The 22,951-nt window shown below is 36.3% G+C and overlaps 1 protein-coding gene across 1 annotated transcript in view; it reads right to left on the reverse strand.

The window, feature by feature from the left end:
- CNTRL (centriolin) overlaps window positions 1-22,951 on the reverse strand; it is an 86,261-nt gene that overhangs the window by 47,436 nt on the left and 15,874 nt on the right. Inside the window, 6 exon segments of the mRNA XM_008573376.1 lie at window positions 1,848-1,957; window positions 3,740-3,965; window positions 4,839-4,958; window positions 11,623-11,816; window positions 15,248-15,434; window positions 18,156-18,297. Coding sequence (XP_008571598.1) covers window positions 1,848-1,957; window positions 3,740-3,965; window positions 4,839-4,958; window positions 11,623-11,816; window positions 15,248-15,434; window positions 18,156-18,297 — 979 coding nt within the window.

A 22,951-nucleotide genomic window follows, 5' to 3' on the forward strand; every position in this document is an offset into this window, starting at 1 on the left:
AATAAGATCAAGCTGTGGCTTACCTTTTTAATACATTTTGGGGTGGGAGGGAGGCAGCTGGCTAGTATGGGGATCCAAACCCTTGACCTTGGTGCTATCAGCACCACAGTCTTCCAAGTGAGCTAACCGGCCAGCCCTGTATTATACATTTTTTTTTTAAGTGAAGCTTATCTTAGCATGTCAAGCAAATGAACAGTGTAAAGAAAATTTAGGCTTATATTTAATCATTTAAAACAACTGTTTTTTCAATCAGATTTTGTAAGCATCCATTTATTTTAAAATTATGTATATTATTTACATCTATCTATCTATGTAAAGCTTTGGTCAATGCTGCTATAAAACATTCAAGTAAACTTATTAAAACCATCCTGATAGCTCCCTCCACCTCATCTCCCACTTTTAATCTATCTTTAAGTCCTGTCAGTTTTACTGCCCAATCTTCCCTAGAATCAGTTAGCTTTCTCACCAAGCTACCATCACCTTCCTGGCTGGTGCAAGCCATTATCATCTCTTGCCCGTACTGAACTCCTGACAGATGCAAACATCTCCGTTCTTTCCATCTCCCTCACAGCATTTCACTCTCATGCAGTTGACTTGTACAAATGCAAACAGAATCAGCCACTGTACTACCTAAAGCCTTTCAAAGGTTTCCCATTTCATGCAGAATAAAATTCAAACTCCTTAAGACTGCCTATGAAGCCTGGCGTGACCTTTAACCCCATGACTCTTTAGCTTCGTCTTCCACTACACTCTCCCTCCCTCTGCTGAGGAATCTTTAGCCTGAAGGCCTCTGTATGGTCGCCTCTGCCTGGAATAGTCTTCACCCCAACTCTACCTCATTGGCTCCTCCTCATCCTTTGTGTCTCGGCCTAAATGTCACCTCCTCAGAGAGGCCTTTGTGGGTCCTCACAATATAAATTATCTCTCTTTTATTATCTCTCCTAGTTTTCTATTTTTTTCCCATAACACTGATGCTGTTTAACTATATATTCCTTTTTCACTTGCGTGTTGACTATTTCCCCTACAAGTCTGTCCATGAGGAGGGACACACTGTTTTGTTCACTGCTCAGGGCCCAGCCTGTTCAGTGAGTAGCATATAGTACGTTTCTAAAAAACTTCAATCAATTTCTAGTTACCACATAATCTGAAAGTAACAACACAGTGTACGTTTTAAAATAATCTACAATTTGGACATCACATTCTTATTCTACCTATTATGGAATGATGCAGTTACCATAATAATTCTGAAGTACAGATTAAGAGTTGTAAATAACTAAACCCTTTTTACATACTTAAAAACTGAAATGCCAAACACTTTCTTTTTTGAATTTCTCCCTATGCAATTGCATCATGGGTTTGAGTTGCTTACTTCTCATGACAAACTTTGGTAATTTCTGAGAGTATGTTACTTCCATCTTTCTGTACACCACATTTTATATCACTTATTTTTCTGCTTCTTGTGTTTGATAATGTTCATGCTATAAGAGAGACATCTTCTGATTCTTAATCTAGGTCCCGGGATCTTAAAGGTGTGAGGCGCTTAATAAAATTAGAAGAGATACATCAGGAAGCAACTTCTCTGGGTAAAGTAGCAACTTTTATAATATGGTACACTGAATACATCTTTTTACAAAAATTTTACGTAATTTATTTCTAAATGCTAACAAGATATCATCATGAATGGAAGGAAAATGTAACTGGAAAATGCTAGAGCCATACCTGACTCTGAAATTTATTGCATAATTAATTAGGCAGTACTGATTTAAAAATTGTTTTTTATAATTATGAAGGGAAAACATTTCATTTTTTTCATTTCCTCTTAGATTCACTGCTTTGCTTTTACATACTTTTTTCAGTTGTATCGCTTCTTCCAGTTGTTTAAATTCTTCGGTAGCTCTTAAAATCTGTTGTTCTGCCTTTTCTATTTCATCATGCAGTTCTGACAGTCGAGTTTGTGCTGCAAATTTAAAAATCATGCTCACAAACACACACAGGAAAAACTTTGAATTCTGACATTTCCACAACATTTTCTTTCTTTGCAATAACCCCCTCCATTAAATTCTGTTATTATAGATCACAGAAAATTTAAAAAGCAATTACTATGATGGCTTTCATTTCTAGTAGTTAATCTCTAGAATGAATTGTTTCATGGTACACTATAGAACTATAATTGATCCTTTTATTTGTAAAATTCTTAACATAAAAGGGGCTTTACTTGATATTTCCAAGACTGGTGAACCCTTTTGACAGAATAAGAATTTTATCAGGAAATATGCACTTCACATGTAACTAAGTTATAATTAGGTTCAGGGAGTTTAAAAAAAAACACCCTGTGCTAGAGGCAAATGTGTTACAATGGGACTCAATATCTATTTATTTATTTTTGTCTTTTTCGTGACCAGTAAGGGGATCGCAACCCTTGGTGTGGTGTCGCCCACAACGCGCTCAGCCAGTGAGCGCACCGGCCAGTCCTATATAGGATCTGAACCCGTGGCGGGAGCGGCCCTGCGCTCCCAGCCCTGCACTCTCCCAAGTGCGCCATGGGGCTGGCCCCAATGGGACTCAATATCAAGAAATTCACTACTAAACAGTCTCTCCCAGCTGGAGATAATCTTTAATCAGTTACTTTCTACCTCAAATTTGATTTCTCCCTCCCTTTATTCTTCTCTCCCTCCTACAAAAAGTATGGGCCCCTTGAAGCTAGTCTGCACATATATCTGATTTTCGCTTCTCCCTCCAGAGCCTGTATATAGTATATGAGACAAAGAGAATTCAGTCTCTTCTCTTCCCTCACGAAGTCAACCTCTACTGGCCTTCCAATGTCTTCCATTTAGCTACCAGTCAAGGGAAAATGAGCTGCTAATGTAATTGGTGAGAGCCCCACGATGGGTCGTGACTACCACTGGGATGCATGAACTTAGGTTGGCTTTCTCTCTTCCATATTCACACCACTGAGTGGGCAAGTGAATTTAAGTTTGCCACTAGCAGGGTCTCTAAAGTGACCTCTTGGCTTGACTTCTTCCTCTGTGTGACTTGCCAGAAGGTGGTAAGATCCCTTGAATTAGATTGGGTGAGAGGAGGTTGGAGAGGTTGGAGTGTGGGGCATGTCAGGAAGAGTAAGAGGCCAGTTATAGGCCCAAGCCTAAGCAGAGTATTCTGTTCCAGCTTATCCAAAGTACTGCTTTAGGTTTTGGCTACATGCATAGTAATCAATAAAGTGGTTCTTTACTTGCTTCAAGTAATACTAATTATGCCTTTGAATGTATAGTTCCAATGCCTGTTGGCAGGGTGAAATTTACACATTCTTGGATCCTCTGGACATACTGCCATCAAAGTACTGTCAAAAACCCCATTCTCAACCATAACAGGAATCATTCAAAAACAATCTGCTTAGTAAATCACTACTTTTTTGGGCCAACCCCGTGGCTCACTCGGGAGAGTGCGGCGCTGGAAGCGCAGCAGCACTCCTGCCGTGAGTTCAGATCCTATATGGGGATGGCCAGTGCGCTCACTGGCTGAGTGCGGTGCGGGCAACACCAAGCCAAGGGTTACGACCCCCTTACCGGCCAAAAAAAAAAAAAAAAAAAAAAAAAAAAATCACTACTTTTTTTAGATTTTTCATGTAAACAACAATATAATAAACCATCAACATGTTTAATTAAAAGAATTCTAAAACAAAATTGGCTTATACATTCAATCTTTCTATATTTTTAAATAATTTAAAATAACTTTTTTTAACCTGCACTTATTTTTTCTTTGTCTTCCAGTTGTATGTCCTGTGGTGTATGGGCTCTCAAGTTCACATGCTCATTTCTAAATTGTTCCCCTTCTTCTGGTTCCATCTTCTTAATCTGTACTTGCTGGGCATTATTGATAATGTAACTCTCTGTGCTGAACATATTTCTCTTGTATCTGGATTTGCCAATGTAAGGACTTTCATCTGGGGCTTTATCAATTTCAGCATACTAAAAACAAAATAAGTTAATATACTTATGGTTTAACAAGTAACTTCCAAGCAGTCATATTACTTTATTCATTTTATTAGTAACAAACATATCACAAAATTGCCTGAAGTTATATTAATCCTACATGCTTAGAAGCTGAAAAAAATATGTTATTCTTTTATCTTATTACTAATATACCAAAAAGGAATTATAACTGAAAAAAATCTCAAAAAGATTCTTCCTCCTACCACCGAAGAGTGAAAGTTTGAATTAACTGATTAAAGAAGTGCCTACAGTTTTGTGATTTTTAGGTGCTTGACCTCTCAAATCAGAAATCTGGGTGTTTTATTTTTGTTTCTTGGGTGATATAAGTAAAATCTCAGTCTAGTAAATTTAAATAGTTGGATTTTTAAAAATTAAATAATATGGTTGGTATCACTGGGTCTTAAAAACCTAGGAAGTTCCCTGGTTGCAGTGGCATTTATGGGTATTTGTACCAATAATGGTTAAGTAATACTGAACTCAGTATTAATTGAATAAACCATGTAGGGAAATGACTATTCCATGGTACTGAAGCACTTTTCCAGAAGTTTGGATTTAAGGGAGCCTATCAACCCGTACTTTTTGAGCAAGGTAACTAAGGGTTAGATGGCTGCTTTTGGTTATGTACATGGCTGTGGGCAAAGATCCTCATGGATCTTTTTACCTCTTTAGAACACTGTTCTAACTCCCTGATCCAAATAATTTACAGATTCAATCAAAATACAGTTTACATAACAAGAAAGTAGAGTGCTTATTGATAAAATCCCTTGAATGTGCACCATCTGCCCCCGCCCACTCCACCCTACCATGCTGGCTTTAACTTTGGAGCAGTAAAACGTTAAGGTAACTCACCTCTGACGGATAATAATTGAGTGGTTCAAATTTAGCATCGATTTTATAAAAGGCCAATTCCTGTTCCAGCTCATACTGCTTTTGACATGCTCGCGTTAGTTCCATGGTCTTCTGTTTTAGCTATTGGCCCAATTTGATATGAGACAACATACAGTACGTTACTATAAAGGAGCTATGATATGGCAAGTTCTCATCATAAATAATTCTATATTTAAAAACTTCACAGCAAATAGCACAATATTCAGGACATTTTATCTTAATTCTAAAGTAATATAAAAAGTGAAATACAAAATTATTATTTCCTAAGAGATCACATAAAAGACCTTTGAAGTTTATATACAATTTCAGGATACAGTGAATAAAGATTTTAAAAAATCACTTAAACGTGTTTCTATCTAAACATGAAAGTAACTCTGTATCAATTTTGGGGCACAGTGGGGGGTGGCTGGCCAGTACTGAGACCTGAACCCTTGACCTTGGTTTTATCAGCACCACACTCTAACCAAGTGAGCTAACTGGCCAGCCCATATCAAATATTTTTAAGTAACTGGCCTACTGGCTTACTAAGTGCCTGCTTCCTGATTTCCCAACAATTAGCACTAATTTATTTAACTTACTCTTCGATTTTAATGATAGCTTCAAATCATGGGGGAAATGATATTTTACATTAACTACAGAGGAATGAGAAGGAGGTCTGAGAAAGAAGAAAATAAGAGATTGGTTTTAACTGTTGTACTGTTGTAACATCTATAGCTAATGTTATCTCAGTTTTAAGTGTTCAGAAACTTATTCTTTGTAATAGAGAGAAATGTGAATAAGCTCAATCAGATCCAAATATGTACTATTAAATTTTTAATAAAGTAATTCTATAATTATAACTTTTTCGTTACTCTTAGAAATTTCTGGAGCTGGCAGATCACAAGAAATCGTCCAATCTAATTTTCCGAATTTATAACTAAAGAAATTGAGTCTCAGACTGGTGAATCGACTTGTCAAAAGTTACATATTAGATCAGTGGCAGAAGATAAATATTTTATTAAATAAATACCAGCACCAGCCCCTTTCTACACCAATCCTTTGAGTTCATTTCAAAGGTCCACTAAGTGATTTTTGTCTTTGTTTTGTGTGTGTGTGTGTGTGTGTGTGTGTGTGTGTGTGTGCCAGTGTCTGACAGTGAAGATCAGACAAAAAACATGCAGAAAAATTTCATTAATATAAAAATGCAAGCTGAAGAGAATAAAACGTAAACAAATATGAACATTTTACAAGGCCCAAGAAATCAAAGTCATGCATGATTTAGCTTACAGTCACCCCCTGATTATCCGTCAAAATGGAAGTAATGCTAGCCTGGATAACAGGTAATACTGATCCAAGTACTCACTGTGTGCCAGATACTGTGCTAAGCATTTTACATATGCTATCTCACTCAATCTTCACAACTACTGATAGAGTTTGGATGTGTTGTCCCCCCAAAACTCCTGTGGAAACCTGATCCCCAATGTGGCAATGTTGGGAGCTGTTTGAGTCACGGGGGCAGATCTCTCATGAACTGATTAATGCTTTCCTTGGGGAGTGGGGGTAGTGAGTGAGTTTCCGAGAGCTGATTGTTTAAAAAGACCCTAGTACCTCCCCTCTCTCTCTTGCTTCCTCTGCCATATGATCTGCTTGTACTTGCCAGCTGCCTGCAGCTTTCCACCATGAGTAGAAAAGTAGCCTGAGGCCTGCACCAGATGCAGCTGTCCCAGAATTGTGAGCCAAATAAACCTCTTTTCTTTATCAATTATGCAGTTTCAGGTATTCTGTTATAGCAACACAAAAAATAGGCTAATACAACTACCCTATGAGATGACAAAAGTGCATGGACAAGTTAAATAATTTGCCCAATCTCACAGCTGGTAGTGGAAAAGGCAGAGTTCAATTCCAAGTCTTCTGATTTCAAATCTAACATTCTGCCTATTGTATCATGCTGCCTTTGATGTCCTGCTGCAGGGTGTCCACCATATTTCCCAACATTGATATTTTCACTGAATGCTCTTAAGTCTCAGTGTCTCAAGAAAGCAATTCATTATCAACAGTGTCAACTGATCTTGGGTTTCTCTCCCCAAAGCTCACTGGCAATAGGGCCAAAAAAGGCAAATGTGACTGGATCCATGAAGAATGCGTGAACTGGTCTGTGCGGGCACATAATAATAAATAATCTGTACATTTCAAAGTACTTTTGTGTATTTTATAGCCGTAAGCTTAGCATATAATAAGCACTTCATAAATGTACGTTGAAATGCATAAATGAGTGCAAAATAGGAGTCAAAGGAACAGGAAAGTAGGCTAGTTGCAGTATTAGCTGTGGGATAATCAAGAGTTGACTGCAGTTAATATATTTACCAATAGAAAAAATAATATACATTCTTTCCCCCACATTGAAACTTGGTCTCCTACATAGAAATCCACTAAAAACAAAAACAAAAACAAAAACAAAAAACCACATACACACACAAGCACATTTCCCAAGGAGGCAAGCCAGTTTCAAAACTTAAAATATAAACAAGCATATTAATACATGTTATCATCCAAACCATGAAAAACACAGTGTGCAGTTCAGCCCTGAAGAACTACCTTTAAGGAAGAATAAAGAAATCAGCAGAAAAGGGCCTGCAAGAAACCAAGAAAACGGCTGAAAGGAGAAAGAAGCAAACAGATACTGTCACCAGGAGAACTCTAGAGAGTTAAGCAGTAATAATACAAGCTGTTCTTTACTTACTGTAGGAAGATATGTTTATTAGCACTAACATTATTCTTACATGGATACATTTTATCATCACTCTAACTGTGAGTTATATATATTTACATCCATCCATTATTTAGTTTGATTCATTTAAAATTATTTTCACATTAATTACCTCACTAAAACCTCACAACCTTGTGAGGCTGGCAGGAGAAGTATATCATCCTCATTTTAAAAATAAAAAAACTGTAGGACAGGAATTAAATGACTTGTAAAGCACAAAGAGTAAGTTCAGTTAATATTTGTTGGTGGCAGGACAGGGGGACTACTACAGTTTAAATGGCCACTAGAAAACTTACTTCAATGCTACTTTTCTTTTATAAATTAGTTGGCCTAATGTATAAGCAATTACTTCTTAAAACGGTAAACCACTATACAATCGTAGATGATAGTATCATCAGAAATTCTGCAAATGACAATGGAAATGTTTTTCAAATGTAAGCTCTTAGAATAAGACCCAGAATTCTTTTTTTAAATATATAATAGTTCTTTGGAATAACGGAGGAATAGGCACAACAATACAAACTGGCAATTTAAAGAAATACAAAAGAGCCAATAAATACATATGCAATACTCATCTCTTCAACAACTATAGAAATGTGAAATGAAAATAATAACGAGATTCTACTTTTTTCTATCATATTTACAAGTTCAAAGTAACATCCAGTTGGAAATTGGGCCCTTTTGCTCACTGCTGTGGAAGTGTGAATTGGTTATAAGCTTTTTGAAGTGTGCTTTAACATTTATCAAAATTTTAAACACAAATTACACAGTATTTCTACTTGTGATTTATGCTAAAGAAATGCTAGTATGAATGCACAGGTGTATACACACACACACACACACACACACACACACAAAGATTTCCTCTGTAGTACTGCATCTAAGAGCAAAAAAGTGGATGCAACCTAAATGCCCATCAATAGGAACAGGCTAACTAAGTTATGGAGCTTCCATTTAATGGAACACATATAGACTTTAAAAAGAATGAAAATTTATACACACACACACACACACACACACACACACACTTTTTTTTAAACAACACGGTTTAAACTTATACTGGACATGTTTACTGTTTTGTGAAAGATAAGATGTAGACTAATAACGTATATAGTAAGATTCCTTTTTTTTTAAACACAAAAATATTCAAGGGTAAAATGTACTTAATTGCATATACATTATGTAATTATATAAATACATTGTATAAGCCTGGAAAACAAAAAGGATATATATTAATGGGGTAAGGGAATAGCAAACCTTCATTTCTACTGTACACATTCATGTTGTCTGAATTTGTTACAACAAACACATTAATCTGTACATAAACATGTTTTTAAGTGGTTAATAAAAAAATAACATAAAGACACAGAGAAGAGCACAATTAGACTTCTAATAAAAAGTTATAGACAAAAATGAGCAAAAACTGTTGACAATTTACAAAACATTTATTCACAGAACAAACATATCAACATTACAAATAAGCAAGAGAAAAAACTAAGCAACTATAACAATCCATAATTTGGGGATGGTGCAAAATTTTAAGACACAAATTTTGCCAAGGTTTTCAATGGGTTGACTAACATGCACAGGGAATCAGCATATAGAACTTATAAAATTCTTTTATCTTAATAATAAAAGATAGATTCTATGTTCCAACAAAAAACCTATATAACTCAGGAAAATTTATTAAATGTTCACAAATGTCACATGATACCATAGTAAATACTATGGTACTTCTATTTTTGTTATTGATTGATTTTTGTATTTTAAACACAAATGTTACATGACGGCTCAAAGAGTTTACTGTTTAAATAAACTGATTGTCATGTAATTCTCCACTGGTTTCATTACTCATCAATCCACTCTATTTTATATATATATATATATATATCTTCTAAAGCTCTCCATTCCATAATAATCTAAAAGCACTGATAATCACCTGATTATTAACATCATTAATATATGCCATCAGAATAAAACATTTATTTGAAAATTACCCTCAAATAAGAAGCATACAAAGCAACCACAAATGCTCTGAACAAGCGAATAACAGAGCTGGGGAGTTGCCCTGTCTTTCTATCATATCCCCCAGGTATAAATTACTTTTTTTCTCAGGCAAAGAGGAATTCAAAAGAAGGTAGGTAAGAATTCATATTTCAGGTAACAACTTTATTCCTCACACAAAGGAGAGAAACACTCTTTTCTACTTGTTAAAGGAAGCGAGTAGGCAGAATTCTTCTCGTTAACAAATCAAGTCATTAAGCAAGAATGCCAATCTTGAAAAAAGATGCAAAAAAGGATAAATGTATCCAGGATTCTATTAGTTATATGGTAGGTATAATTCTTTAAGTTATGCATATATCCAAAGAATAAGGAATTGTCAAAAGAAAAAAAAAAGGAGGAGGGTACCAACAGTTATTTTTTTCCTTCACGGAAAATAGCCCAATTAGTTTACAGAATCAAATTGTCTGTTTTGAAATTGTCATTTAGTCTATCTCCTTGTCTAATGTTCTTGATCTTTCTCTCAAACCCATATGACCAGCCTCTGCCTATTTCAGTGATAGCAAATACAATTTAGAGTTATCACATTTTATCTCAGGACAGCTATTAGAAATTTCTTCTTTATTACTAAATGAAAATCTATTTTAATTCCATTTACCGGGTCTTAATTTTATCTCATGGGGCCTTATTACATAGTCCTTCTTCCATGAAATAGTCCTTTGAATATTTGAGAGCAACTGTCATAGCTCATTGGGTCACCTCTTCTTAAACCAGGACATCCTTGTTCCTTTGACCATTCCTCATATACATTGGTCTCAAGACCTTTGAAGCCTCTGCGTCAGTTACCTTCTGAATATATGCTACCTAGTTTGTCTAAATCTTCCTATATTTTAGTATCTTTTTTCCAATTTCAACCACTGGTCTCAAGACCTTTGAAGCCTCTGCGTCAGTTACCTTCTGAACATATGCTACCTAGTTTGTCTAAATCTTCCTATATTTTAGTATCTTTTTTCCAATTTCAACCATAAAGCCAAATTTTATAAAATTTAAACATTACAGATATGTATAAAGGGCAATTTGAAATTTGTAATTCCATTCTTCAGATATAACTATTGTCAAAAGTTTAGGTCATATTCTGCCACTTTCCCGTAAACATACTTATACGGTTACGTATTTTTAGATATAGGATCATACTTGATATACTGTTTTGCGACTTGCTTTTTTCACATAGTAAAATGTGTTAAGACACGTTCATGTCAGGACATACAGCTCTACCTCATTTTATTAAAAGGGACACACTATTCTGCCACATGGATATTCACTGAGGGACATTTTAGTTATTTGAAATTTTTGCTAATATGAACCATATTGTAGTGAATATCCTTGAATATGGAGGGTGTGTGTGTGTGTGTGTGTTTATATGTGTGTATGAGGGTATTTCAAAAAGTTTGTGGAAAATTGAATTAAAATATGAGTCCTTCCATGAACCTTTCTGAAGACCCCTTGTATGTATATATGTATATATGCATATATATATAATTTTTACACATTCTTGCTACCATGTCTATAGAATATATAATAGGAAATAGAATCTCTGAAACATAGGGTATGTCCATTTAAAATCTGGATAATTTTGCCAAATTGCCTTCTAAAAGTTTTCGCCAATGTACAGCCTCACCTACAATGTTGTTGTTTAAAAAAAACCTACAAACATCTTGCACAATCTCACCACCTCTTCAAAGAGTGGGGCATCACCTACATTCCCCCTTTTTTCCAGATAGCACACTTCACATAGTGCAGCCCAAGACAGTGTCAGTCTTTTGGGAAGCCATATCATACAGTACATAGCCAACTACAACTTGTAAAGACTTTTACACATATTTCTGTTAAACTACATCTTCCCCATCCAATGGTCAGAAAGTTGTATTTTTATACCCAAGGGAAAGAATTCTCTATCTTAAGAGAATACAGCCAAAGCAATGTAAAATACAGACTTACCAATTCATTTTTCATGTTTAGGTCACCCTTTAGCTCCTCATAGCTCTGCTTCTGTAATATGGCCTCCTCTTTTAAAGATTTGTTCAGTTTATCTTGACTTTTAATTTCCTTGAGGAATCTTGTTTGTTTGCTCTTAAGCTCTTCAGTTTCCATCATCTTCTTTTCCAGGTCTCTTTCCAGTCTTTCTATCTCTTCTGCCAATAAAAATTTAATACTTTACTTATCATTATATTTCCTACACACAAAAAGGTAAGACTATTTCTCAAATAAAATAATAGCAAAAGAAGTCTAAAAACAGTGTAAATACAATTCTACTTTTAAAATTATCCACCATGACTTTGGGAAAAAAGACTATATTGAGCTTGAAATTGATTTATATTAAGAGGCAAGAAGGTATTATCATTTAGATGACATTTTTAAAAGAGAATACTTTACTTCCAGGTATTTCATTAATTAGTATGTTGATAAATGAGGATTTTTTCCCCCCAGGTCCCCTTTATAAAAATATGCTATATTTTATTTGATATTACTAATTACATTTAAAAGGATGCTGCAAACATGTTTGTAAAACACTACATTATCTTAAAATCTTTCAAAGGCCTCCTACTACTGTTAGGATTAGATCCAAAGAGCTCTCACGAAGAGCTGAAAAGGCTCTTCATGAGTTGGTCCCAATGTCCCACTTTGGCCTCATCTTCAAGCATAATCCACTGCAGCTTTCCTGAAATGATTTCACTTCTCCAGATTTGTGATGCCTCTTTTCACCTGCAGGCTCTTATTCACACCCTTTGCCTGGAACTGTCTTCTTTTATCTCCTTCTGGGCTATTTTGCATCCTTCAGGTTTTAAGTTTTAAAAAACATTCTGAGAAGCCTGCCCTGATGCTGTCCTTTCCCCAGGTTAGATACATCTCAGGGATGCTCCCATGCCACCTGGAACTTCTGCTATGGCCCTCATCACACTGAGTTGCAAAATATGATCAAACAGCTTGGCTGTCTGCCTTCCCTACTCAAGCTTCATGAAAGCAGAAACTGCATCTATTTGGCTCACTAATAGATCCTAAGAACCCAGATCATTAAAGGTTCCTAATTAATATCTGAAGTCATAAATGAACCATAAGTAGCTTAAACATTTCTCTCAAGAGTATATTTACATGGTGAGTTTCCTTCGCATTATTTATATTTTAAATCATTCCAAAACATAAACTTCAGAATAACAAATGTTGAGTCAGAGGAATCCCAAACTAATAAAAATTTACCATGGTTCTCAAGTACTGTATCAAAACATGAAATTTCCATTTATGTAGGTCAAAATAGACTAACATCAATTTCAAATGGTTGCACATACAGACATTTCCCAGCACTCTAAATTGGCTATTTCATATCTTCCTCTTTCTCCTCAAACCTCCCATCCTCTTCCTATTATCTTTTTCAGATGATGATCTCATATTTCATTAAGAAAACAGTCTCCATCAGTGAGAACTCCCTTATTTTACTACCACCAAAGCAACAAAACTACCCATACTTGCACATATCTTCTCTCTTTCTGATGGAAAAGTGTCCCTCTTACCAAGGGATGATATTTCCTCTTTTCCTCTAATCTCATCCTCTTACCTTCTCAAGGACCAAAAGAACTGAGCCATGATTTGTCTCTCTACCCTGGTCTTAAATATTCTGTTTATTTGGTTACTGGCTTTAAGGTTACTGCATTTGTTGTTTCTGACCATTTACTGGTCTGAAAGCTATTGGCGAATTTTTAATTTTTTTGTTTAACTTTTAAACTTCTTTAAAAACTCACTTATTAAGTACAAGGGAAGAGAAATTGTGGGATGAAATTTCAAATCTTCAGCCAACTGTCTCCCTCTCATTCACTTTTCAATCCACTATAACTCAGCATTTGTCTCCACCATTTCTTTTTTTTTTGACCGATAAGGGGATCGCAACCCTCGGCATGGTGTGGACCACGGTCCACACCACGCTCAGCCAGTGAGCGCACCGGCCATCCCTATATAGGATCCGAACCCGTGGCCTCGGCGCTACCAGCGCCACACTCTCCCGAGTGAGCCACGGGGCCGGCCCGTCCGCACCATTTCTTAACCGTATCTGTCAAGATCAACATCACATGTTGCCAATCTAAAGCACTTCTCTGTGCTCATCTTACTTCATGTCTTAGCAAAATTCAACATGGTTGACCACTTCCTCTCTTGAAACTTTTGGGCTTTTGCAACCCTCTGTTTCCTAGTTTTCGCCTACGTTTCTGACCTCTTCCTCAGTTTTCTTAGCTGGCTGACCTTCTTCCTCTTCCCAGTCCCTGCCTGAATGTGCTGATTCCCATGGAATTAAATATTATTTTGACTTCCAAATTTATATTTCTAGTCCAGATCTCTTTGAAGAGATCAGACTCCCATTTTTGACTCTCTACTTGACATCTTTACTTGGTTATTTCACAGACATTTCAAATTCAACATGGCCTAAACAAAACCCTGAAATCTCCCATTTTTATAAGGGATCTCACCATCTACACACTAACTCAAGCCAGAAGCCTGAGAATTATCGAATCATTACAAGGTGCTGCTGATTCTACCTTCAAAATTGTCCATCTATTTTTAATTTCCATATGCACCACCTAAACACAGGCCATCATTTTCTAGCCTGCAATAGCCTCCTAATAGTTCCCTTCATCTCCATTTTGTCCTGTTCTACATTATTCTCCACCCTTTATCAAAAATAATCTTCTTAATATATAAACTGGATGATGTCTCAAGCCTGCTTAAAAATTGTCAATGGCTTCCCACTACAACTAAAATAAAATACAAACCCCTAGGTTCTGTGCCATCTTGCAATTCCCTATCTCTTCAAACTTTTTCTTGAGCTGTCCTCTAGTCATATTCATCTTCTTTCAGTTGCTTGAACTTACCAGGTCTGTCTAACCTCAGGAAACAAACTGTTGTCTCTCCCTGAATGCCATTCTTCAAATGGCTAACCCTTTCTTCCCTTTGTCTTAAGCTTAAATGTTACTTCCTCAGCGAGCTATTCCTTTCTTTACATTACTTTACACTACAAAGAGGGTTCCCCTGTATTACTTTATCTGGGTTTACTTGCTTTTTGTCCCCTAAAACATAAGCTACATGAAGGACAGCACCATATGTCTTGTTCACCATTGTATTCTTGGTGTCAAGTACAGTGCCTGGTGTAGAGTACATGCTTAATAAATATTTGTTGAATCAACTGATTTATGGTACCATTTTCCATGCACATTTTAATAGCATTATAAATGCACAATACATTTTTCTAGATAACTTCTGAAAATAAATTCCTCCTTCATCCAAATTTAGTTTTTTTATTTTTTACTTATTGCACAATACATTTTTCTAGACAACTTCTGAAAATAAATTCCTCCCTCATCCAAATTTAGTTAATTTATTAATTTATTTATTTTTATAGATGACCGGTAAGGGGATCTTAACCCTTGACTTGGTGTTGTCAACACCACACTGTCCCAAGTAGGCTAACCAGCCATCCATATATAGGGATCCCAACCCATGGCCTTGGTGTTATCAGCACCACACTCTCCCAAGTGAGCCACAGGCCGGCCCCTAAATTTAATTTTTTTAAATGTCATCTTACCTAAACTGAATCTCTCAAAAGCCTCCTGTCTATCCTGAGAGGTTACTGGCTGACCTTCCAAACTTTCCAGTGAACGGAGGTGGAAAATGGTAAACTGGAGGTAATGAGGAAGGGTCACAATTGGATTTTCAAGTAGGATCAGAGAAGTCAAATCTTGAAGTGGTTTCAACTTGCTTACATCCTGGAGCTGAAATGATATAACATTAGTATTGGTGTAATTTAACTTAAAAATCATAAACATACCTAAAGGAAGTAATAAATCAAGGAAATTGCTCTTAACATGGCAAAGAACCTATTCAAGAAGCCCATTACCCAAAAGTAGTGGTGTGAATAAAGGAAAGAAAAGGGACTATATGAGTATTTATAGTGTATCATGGCAGTATTAGGCATTTTCCATATACTCTTTCATTTGTGACTCCTTACAATACCTATGATGTACATATCATATTAATTTCACAGACAAAGAAAATGAGGTTCAAAGAAGTTAGGTGATTTGCCCAAATTTCAGAGCTGGTAGTTAAATGAAACAGAATTCAAGTCTGTGTAACTCTAAACCTATTGTCTTTTCATTATACTAGCTGAACAAATTGAAAAAATGAATGGCTACAAAAAAAGATTTTGGTAAATATTCAGATAACTGAGTTATAATTAATAGTTAAAAGACATAAGGATATGTAGAGATAACCCATATTTTTTAGGTAAGATTCCTATGTTTATTCAAAGGAGATTTTAAAAGGTTGAGAAACACTACTCCAAGTAGCTAGTACAAATAAATCTTCTCTCCCAAGTGAATGTGCATCTCTCCTAAAGATGCCAATGTCGAACTGGGATGAAAATATCATATAAAATTAGAAATAATAAATATTTATTGAATGATTTTCCTGTTACTCAGCTGACACTGAGTATTATGTAAGGATCAACCACTCTGAGGAATATTTGTGGCAAATTTTAGATTCACGGCTACCTATTCCCATCATCCCATAAGCTTTAAGAGCTCTAAAGTAATGCTGTACATCATGGTGTGGACCTGGGCTCTAAGGCTCCTGAGCTGTCACAGTGAAATGACAGATAGTCACCAGATCTTTATTAAGATGAAATAAAATAGCATAGATATAGTCAATAACACAGCATTAAATAAATGTTGTTCACTATTATTGGTCTCTACTGGTGAAAGTCTAAGGAATACAGCCTTAGAGTTACTTAGTGTTTTAAAGTTTTTGAAGCATTTTCACATCTATTATTTCATCTGAGTCCAATAATACCCCTGTAAAGGAGGCAGTATAGAATTATTTTCTCCAATTTAAACAGTGAGTTTTAGAAGTACTAAGGAATTTTCCAAGGTCATGGAAGGCAAGTCTAGGCCTATACTTGAAGTCACATCTTTCATGTATTTAATGACTGTTCTTTAAATTATTTTCCAATTTTCATACAAATTCAAATAAATTAACGTTGTTACTTAGCAAATGCTTATTGAACACCTAATTATAAATAAATACCATATAAAAATCCTAAATTATAGTCTGGAGAAAAATATACATCATTATCTGATTATGTGAATTATGATAACAAAGTTACTCTATTATAAAAAACTAGCAATCAACCTTCTATTACACCAAACACCATAATCAAGATTAATTCACAAGTCTGAAAATTTTACTGTGAGGTAATATTGTCAGAAAAAACTCTGTTCTAGCCATTCAGTGATCTGGATTCTGGCACAAGCTGTGACTTTGGGTAAGGAACCTAATCTCTCTGGGACGGTAACTGTAAAGTGGGAAGAAGACTATACTACCTCCTAGTAGTATAAAAATAATCCCTGCACAGCCTCCTTAACAAGAGTGTTATAAAGCTAAAATGAAATGATATATGTGAAAATGCTAAGAGATTAACTCTTAGTTACTGTGGAATCTGAGGACTGCCTAGATTTAATTACTCCAGAGAGTGAGAGGAACATGAATCTCGGGGGGCCACAGCCAGAATAAGAGTTTGGGTATGTTGTCCCCCCAAACTTCATGTCAAAATCTGATCCCCATAGGGAGTAGATCCTTCATGAACAGATCAACACACTCCCTGGGGTGTGGGGAGGTAGTGAATGAGTTCTTGCTCTATCAGTTTTTGCAAGAGCTGGTTGTTTAAATGACCTTGGCACTTCCCCCCCATCCCCCTTTCTTTCTCTCTCTCTCTCTCACCCTCTTCCTCTCCCCCTTTTGCCATATGATCTTGCAGCTATCACTGCCTACCACTTTCTGCCATGAGCAGAAGCAGCCTGAGGCCTGCCTGAACCCAATGCAGCTGTCCCAGAATCGGGAGCCAAATAAACCTCTTTATAAATTTTTTTTAAAAAGAAAAGGGCCAGACTGATGGTGCACTGCTACAGTGCGCCGCTTGGGAAGCGCGGCAGCGCTCCCGCCGAGGGTTTGGCACCCAATGCAGCTGTCCCAGAATCGGGAGCCAAATAAACCTTTTTATAAATTTTTTTTAAAAAGAAAAGAAAAGGGCCAGACCGATGGTGCACTGCTACAGTGCGCCGCTTGGGAAGCGCGGCAGCGCTCCCGCCGAGGGTTTGGATCCCACATACAGACCGGCCGCTCACTGGCTGAGCGAGGAGCGGGGGCAACACCGAGGGTTGCGATCCCGTTGCCGGTCCCGGTCCAGTACAGGCGCGACACTGAGGGTTGCAATCCGTTGCCGGTCATGAAAAAAAGACAAAAAGACAAAAAAAAAAAAAGAAAAGAAAAAAAATACTCCAGAGAATCCTAGGTTATGTATGAACTTGGGGTTTGGTCAAAGGACCAAGGACTTTAAAAGGAGAAATTACATTTTTAAAAAACTTAGATATTTTAACTTTTTTATTTGTCCAGCCAGTACAAAAATTTGAAAAAAGTTCTTGCTACTTTGAATAACTTACCGATGATATCTTGTTGCCTTTCAGATTGAGGACTTGCAAAGATTTTAACTTCTTTCCTAACCATACTGGAATATGCTCAATTTCATTTCCTGCAAGGTTCAGCTTTTGCAGATTACACATATTTTCTATGCCTTCAATTTTGCTGGAAGCCAAAGGATAAAAGCAAACTTAGTACGTACGATGATAGAGTCCCTCCACTGTATTTTTAAAATAAACAGCTTGGTTCCACATGGGGTTACTTTTCACTATTATAATTTATCGACCCTTTTCATAAATGAAAACAAATTTACCAGGACAGCTAAACTGCCAACCCTTCATTACTATGCCCTGAAATCCTACCCATCTTACTGCAGACTTCAATACTCCATAACACAGAAAAGAAGAGTGTGTTCACGGCAATCTCACTGACTACTGTGAAGAATACTAGTGCACAGCCAGGACAGAGCTGGAAAACTCAATAGCACACCCTGTGTTATGTGCTACAGTCCTGCCCAAGAGAAGATGCCCTTAATTATTACCTTAAGTCATCACAAAAAGATTAGCTATGCCAGCAGGATATGGGAGCGCCTAGAATGATACTGTTTATATGAATTTAAGTATTTTAACCAGAATATTTAAATTAATAAAACATTTATCACCCATATTGATGAATTTTCATTGATGAAATTTTTCCCAAGTTGCTTCCAATTTAACTGTCATTTTCTATACTGGGCAAATATTTCTAAGCTTCTCTATTTTCATTTTTATTTTATGAAAGTTACTTTCATCAGGATTAATTTATCCTTTTTTACGCAAGTTTTATATTAAGAGTTTGATTCATTAATCTTTTTTATTTCATTTTTGTCTTATTAGAACTTCTGCCTCTGTCAGCCATTTTTGGGGGGCTATTATATTTATCAAGTCTATCTTGGGGGGGAAGTGTACAGATATCAAGATTTTCTTTTTTTTTTTCTTTTTCCTTTTTGTCTTTTTTACTGACCGGTAACGGGATCGCAACCCTCGGTGTTGTGCCCACACCACACTCAGCCAGTGAGCGGGAACCGGTCTCCACATGGGATCTGAACCCTTGGTGGGAGCACCGCTGCGCTCCCAAGCGGCGCACTCTCCAGTGCACCACTGGGCCGGCCCAAGATTTTCAAGATTTGATTCCTGAATCATTTTGTCTATAACAAATTTTCTATATGCAGTTTTAGCCACTGTCAGTTTCATTATCTTTATTTCTCATAGTAATACTTATTATAAATTGGAAACAAGATTGAGAGTATATTTCTGTAGCAATGAGCAAAGAACATCAGGAGAAATATATAGGATCAAAGCAGACTGAAATATCTTTGGGATCAAAATGGCAGGGTTAAAACATTCTGCTTCGGGGCCGGCCCGGTGGCGCACTGGATAGTGCGCCGCTTGGGAAGTGCGGCGGCGCTCCCGCCCGAGGGTTCGGATCCCACATACGGACCGGTTCCTGCTCACTGGCTGAGCGAGGCGCGGGAGCAACGCCGAGGGTTGCAGTCCCGTTGCCGGTCCCCGGTCTGGTGCGGGGGCAACACTGAGGGTTGCGATCCGTTGCCGGACACGGAAAAAGACAAAAAAAAAAAAAAACATTCTGCTTCATGTCAACATTCTTTATATAATAAGGCAGTGAACCATAGATGATATCCGGGGAAACTTCCCGTCAAAAATGGAATTAAGATAAACTATGGTATTCAAAATATGCATCTCCTTCTTTGATAATGCTACATATTATTCTGTATTTAGTAATGCCAGAACATATAGTTATCATATATGAAGGGCCAGACTATCAATGAATAAGGATCAAAATACTTGCTGTTTCAAAGGATTCTTTCAGTATCTGAACCCTTGGTGGGAGCACCGCTGCGCTCCCAAGCGGCGCACTCTCCAGTGCACCACTGGGCCGGCCCAAGATTTTCAAGATTTGATTCCTGAATCATTTTGTCTATAACAAATTTTCTATATGCAGTTTTAGCCACTGTCAGTTTCATTATCTTTATTTCTCATAGTAATACTTATTATAAATTGGAAACAAGATTGAGAGTATATTTCTGTAGCAATGAGCAAAGAACATCAGGAGAAATATATAGGATCAAAGCAGACTGAAATATCTTTGGGATCAAAATGGCAGGGTTAAAACATTCTGCTTCGGGGCCGGCCCGGTGGCGCACTGGATAGTGCGCCGCTTGGGAAGTGCGGCGGCGCTCCCGCCCGAGGGTTCGGATCCCACATACGGACCGGTTCCTGCTCACTGGCTGTATCACCCTGTATTCTACTGCTCAAAGGTAACAATACCCTTATCACCCTGTATTCTACTGCTCAAAGGTAACAATTGTTAAGAAGCTGGTGTATATACATCCAGACCTTTATATTCACTTACATTTATATATACACATACAGAAAAACAGAATTTTTAAACATATTTTGAGACCACACTAAACAAAATGTTTTAGAATTTCTTTTTTTCACTGAATATACCATGGATATTTTTCCATGTTAACACATAAGAGGTGTCTTTAAAAAAATTCACAGCAAGATTAATATCATCTTTTCCTTCTATTTTTCCATGAACTTTTCAAAGTACCCTCATATAGCTCTAACTCATTTTTTTAAAAAAACTTGGTATTTCATGTATACTGTACCACAATTTATTTAACCAATCCCCTATTGACACTTAATTATTTCCAATTTTTCTATTTAAATAATGCTTAATAAACATTACTATATTGACATTTTTGTATACATGTGCAAATAATATGAGGAAAATAGACATCAAGGAAGAGAATTGCTGGGTTGGTGAGTATAAATTCAATTGCTGATCAAAGTATAAAAAGATTTGAAATTTTGAAAATACTACCAAACCATCTTCCTAAAATGCTTTGCCAATATATGTGTACTAAAAACATGAGAATACCCATTTCCCACACTTTCTGAACACTGAAATAATTAATCTTTTTAAGTCTTGTCCTTCTGATGTACAAGATGAAAAATGGCATTAAACTATTGTCTTATTTCACATATCTTTTATATTGATGAATTGAACACATTTTCAAGTTAATATTGGCCATTTGTAGTACTTTTTGAACTGCCTGTTCATATCCTTTGCATGTTTTCCATTGTGTTGTCTCTCTTACTGAGTTGTAGGAGATCTTATGTTGCAAACACTACTGCCGGTTTGTTGCTTTTCTTTCACCTTTTTAAAAGATGTCTTTCATTTAACACAACTTTTAAATCTTATGTAAGCTAAATCGGTCAATATTTTTCTTTGTGGTATTAAGGTTAGTATTTGCTTCGGAGGCCCTTCTAAGATTTTAAAAATATTCTCCTATATTCTTTCCTAATATTTTCATAGCATTTTTGTTGGTTGTTTTTTTTTTTTGTTGTTGTTGTTTTGCTTTATTTTCATTTAGCTCTTCATTCTTCTGGAATTAATTTTTGTGAATGACATGATAGGAATCTTAAGTTTTATTTTCTCCAATTAAAGAGATCAAGTTTTCTATTACAATGTGTTGGTGTTATATAGTTTATGACTAATGTAGTAAACACTCTAGATCAGGCATTAGCAAACTTTTACTATAAAAGGCTAGATGGTAAATACTTTTGGTTTTGTGGGCCATTATAGTCTCTGTGTCAACAATGAAGCTCTGCTATTGTAGGGCAAAAACAGCCACAGACAATATGTAAACAAATGAGTGTGGCTGTGTTACAATAAAACTTTATTTACAAAAATAGGCAACCAGCCAAATCTGGCCTGCAAGCTGTAGTTTGTCAACCCTTCTCTATAGAGCATCAATAATGTATAGAATATTGGGTAACAGGAGGTCATAAATTTGGAGATGTCATACTTGATGTACAAGTTCCAGTGGAAACAATAAAAGGTGTGCTAAAAATTAGATGATATTAGGATGAGATCCTAACCTTTTTTTTTTTATATAGATTTAAAACACAGAAATATTTAAAACGATGTCTATACTCAGAAATTGTTAGTAACCTACCCTAAATTTCTTGCCACCATCTTTAGAAAGTGAAAGGTTCAGAGATTTTACCATGGCCAAATTGTCCTGTTTAGTAAGTTTTTTAATGAGGGCCTCTGTAATACAGCGAACTCCTACATGTGAATCAGCTCCTGAAATTACAGAAACAGATCATTATCAATAGAGGTAGACATGAATATTCCAAAAAACAAATTGTTTTCATCTTATATATAAAAAAATTTTAAGCCATGCAAATGTAAAAAAAAGAAAAAGAAAAACCATGGCTAGTTTTAATCACAATGATTTAATAATAATACTTTACTTCATAGCATTTTGTAGTAATAATGATGGGGATAAGTTATACTCTTGTAAATATTAGCTGTGTGACAATCTTCGTGATAAATGCTTTACATTTAAAATTTTTAATTAGTACAACAAACCTTTGAGATAGAAATGACTAATATCCTCATTTATAAAAAAATATTATTTGCTCAGGATCTTGCAGCTAATAAGATACAAATCCAGGACTAGACCCCAGGAAGATGAATCCAAAACTTGCCCTTTTTTTTTTTTTTTTCCTTTTTTTTTGTCTCTTTTTTTTTTTTCGTGTCCGGCAACGGATCGCAACCCTCAGTGTCGCGCCCGGACCGGGACCGGCAACGGGATCACAACCCTCAGTGTTGTGGCCGCACCTCGCTCAGCCAGTGAGTGGGAACAGGTCTGTATGTGGGATCCGAACCCTCGGTGGGAGCGCCACCATGCTCCCAAGCGGTGCACTGTAGCAGTGCGCCACTGGGCCAGCCCCAAAACTTG

Source organism: Galeopterus variegatus, unplaced genomic scaffold, assembly GCF_000696425.1.
Source record: "Galeopterus variegatus unplaced genomic scaffold, G_variegatus-3.0.2 Scaffold912, whole genome shotgun sequence".
NCBI lineage: Eukaryota > Metazoa > Chordata > Mammalia > Dermoptera > Cynocephalidae > Galeopterus > Galeopterus variegatus.